The sequence below is a fragment of the Crocodylus porosus genome, unplaced genomic scaffold, assembly GCF_001723895.1.
Source record: "Crocodylus porosus isolate Cpor-Errol unplaced genomic scaffold, CroPor_comp1, whole genome shotgun sequence".
NCBI classification, from domain to species: domain Eukaryota; kingdom Metazoa; phylum Chordata; order Crocodylia; family Crocodylidae; genus Crocodylus; species Crocodylus porosus.
The window spans coordinates 10,297,855-10,300,835 of NW_017728936.1; the positions used below are offsets into that span (position 1 = coordinate 10,297,855).

Genomic DNA, 2,981 nt, shown 5'->3' on the forward strand with positions numbered 1-2,981 from the left:
CCCCCGCCGCCCGCGTCACAGCCCTGCCGGATTCCTCGGTGACCCCGAGCGCGCCCGGCCTGGCCTGGGCTGCCCCGGGGCCTGCCAGGCTGCGTCACAGCCCCCGCCTTGCATCCACGCGGTGCCCTGCTGCGGCCGGGTGTCCGCCTGGCAGAGCCAGGGCACTGTGCAGGGGCAGCTCGCAGCACCGCCGCCCTGACTGGCAGGGTCCAGGCGCTGTGGGCGGGAGGCTGACGGCCGCGCACTGCCCCGGGGCTTCCTGCCCGTGCGGGCGCCCGCCACAGTGGGAGAGAGGTGCTGGCTCTGGCCAGAGCGGTGTGCCCGGACACCGGGGTTCCTCACGGCCCCGCTCCTGGGCCAGATCCGGAGAGGGGCCCCCGTGCGGCCTTTGCTGTGAGCTGCGTGGCTGGAGTAGAGACCTGCTGGGGCACTGCTGGGGGAAAGCTCACAGCACACAAAGATCCACAGGGTGGGGGGGTGTTTTGGGAGAGCCAGGGCCAGAGCCAGGCAGGGACAGGCCCGGGGCAGGGGTGCCAGGCCAGTGCAGGCATCACGAGGGGGTGCAGGGGGGTACCTGGAGGGGGCAGGCAGCATGGCGGCGCCAGGCCGGGGTGGGCAGCACCCGGTGCCAACGCCAGATCCCCCGCGCTCTCACCAAGCAGCGCGTGTAATGGTATCTGGGCTATTTTGGGCGCTGCCAGGCTGGGCCTGCGCCTCCCCCGCGTGCACCAGCTGCTGCTATTTCGGAGCTGCTGGCACGGCCCCCTCCCGCGGCTGGGGGTGGCCTCACGTCATCCGAGAGCTGTAAGCCTGGCAGGGGAGGGTGTGGGAGTCACCGCCTTAACCCAGCCAGCGCTGGTCCGGCCAAAGCCTCTGCCCAGCTCCTCCGTAACCTCGCTGAGAGGGGAGCCCTGCCTGCAGGGCCGGGGCCAGGACCCCTGGGTTGCCGGAGGGGGTGGGTAGGCAGCATGTGTCACGTGCAGCTCGGGGAACAAGCCTCCCAAGTTCTCCCCTCGCCCCTGTCTTCTGTGCAGCTGACGATCCCGAGGGGGACGGACACTTGCTCCCTGCCCCCGCCGCCCCCGCGCCCGCGGGCTCCGTGCTAACGGGCTCCGTTACAGCTTGCCCAGCTGCTGGTGTCCCTCACACGAGGCGCCTCGCTAAGCCTGCTCCGCTGGCAGGTCCAGGGTGAGGTCGCCCAAGGTCATGCGAAACCCTCTGAGTCCCCAGTCAGGGCACTGCTGTGAGGAAGCCCGCAGCGCTGCCGGTGCCCAGGAGCTGAGTCAGATGGGGGCCCTCACTCCAGCTGCCACGCGACGAGCGGACTTTATCCGGGCCGCGGGTTCCAAAGTCCCGCGCGCTCGTGTGCAAGCAGCTGCAGGCCCGCGCGCCAGGGCTCTGGGCACCGTCTCTGCCCGGGACCTGCCCGGGGTCAGTGTCCCGCATGCGACAGCATTGCAGCATATGGCAGTCCAGGCGAATGCTCCTTATGGTCGGGGCGTTGCCCTGCACCGGCCAGGGTCACCTGGGGCCTGCCACGCAGCGCCCTGGAGCTTGGGGAAAGGATGAATCCCCCTCCACTAGCATAGGGGGAAACTGAGGCAGGATGCTGAGAAACAGCCTGCCCGAGGTCAGACGTGGCGCCCAGGCGTCGTGCTGCCCCAGCCACCGCGGGGGCTGCGCTCCGGGGGGGAGCAGGGCCCTGACCCCACCGGCAGAGTGATTTGCCAGCGGCAAAGGGAGCCAGTCTGGCTCCGATGCCGGCCGCAGCTGCCTTACACCGGGCGTGGGCCAAGCCAGCCCGCTCGGCAGCCGGCTGTGCCCAGACTCCGGGCTCGAGGGCTGGGACGGTGAACACCTGAGCACCCACGTGCTGCCTGTGGCGTGCCCGGTGCCATGTGCTTGAGCACCACCCACTCGCTCCCAGTGCCAGGGGCAGGCTCCATGCCTCACCCAGTCCAGGGGCAGGGCCTGCAGGTGCTGGGCACCTCGTCCTGCTGGCTCCAGCCCGTGCCCCATCACAGACCCGGGAGAGGCGGCTTTGCCAGGGCCTCGCACTCGAGGACTTTGAGCACAGGCAGACTTTGCGTCTGGAGAAGGGCTGAGGCAGGGAGGTCTGGAGGAGGCCCGGCAGGGCCCGTGGCATCTCCCGCCCTGCTTGCCGCCCCACGGGGCACTCGGGTGAACGGAGCAGGGCAGGGAGGATGAGCGCGGCTGCCAGGGGCAGCACGTGTAAGACTGCTCCTCCCCTGCGTGCCAGGGGCTGGGGTGGCACCGGCTCCAGAGCCACATCCCCCCGGCTCCCTAGTCCTGGCCCCCGTCTCACTGCCCCCGTGCTCTCTCTGCAGAACTCCAAGACGGTGCAGGGTCTGACCGGCCTCCGCAACCTGGGCAACACGGTGAGTCCCCCCACCCAGCCGGGGAACCCCGATGCCCCCACCTCTCTCCCTCCCTGCGCTGCCCGCCAGCCACGTGCCCGCGTCTTGCAACTGCTGCGGAAACCGCAGCCCTCAGCAAGCACCCCTCCTTCGCACCGCCTCCGCAGCACCCACGCAAAGAGGAACCCCTGCAACGGCAGGAAATCCCAGCCCCGAGTCCCCGGCGTCCGGCTCCCCCCCCCAGGGCATTCCAGCCCTGGGGTGGAAGTCCCCTTTGCTTGTGGCTTTGAAGCCCCACTCTGGGCCCTTCCTTCCCTATGTTGCCCCCCACCAACCCCAGAGACGTACCAGGAGGTAGGTCCCGGGCCCGCTCCCGCCCCAGCTGGGGCTGTCACGCCTGCCGTTGCCATGATGTCTCCTCTGCCTCCCCCAGTGCTTCATGAACTCCATCCTGCAGTGCCTGAGCAACACGCGGGAGCTGCGGGACTACTGCCTGCAGAGCCAGTACCTGCGGGACCTCAACAACACCAGCCGCACGCACACGGCCCTCATGTCAGGTGAGAGCCTGCGCCGGCCCCGCGCTGCCTCGGTGCCCCTGCAGCG

At 70.2% G+C, this 2,981-nt stretch overlaps 1 protein-coding gene and 1 long non-coding RNA gene across 2 annotated transcripts in view; one reads left to right on the forward strand and one right to left on the reverse strand.

The window, feature by feature from the left end:
• Positions 1–2,981, forward strand: part of USP2 (ubiquitin specific peptidase 2) — a 17,202-nt gene that overhangs the window by 11,330 nt on the left and 2,891 nt on the right. Inside the window, exons 3-4 of the mRNA XM_019547080.1 lie at positions 2,349–2,399; positions 2,812–2,935. Coding sequence (XP_019402625.1) covers positions 2,349–2,399; positions 2,812–2,935 — 175 coding nt within the window. The remainder of the gene's footprint in view (positions 1–2,348; positions 2,400–2,811; positions 2,936–2,981) is intronic.
• Positions 1–2,981, reverse strand: part of LOC109318059 — a 15,351-nt gene that overhangs the window by 8,344 nt on the left and 4,026 nt on the right. The gene's annotated exons all lie outside the window — the stretch shown is intronic.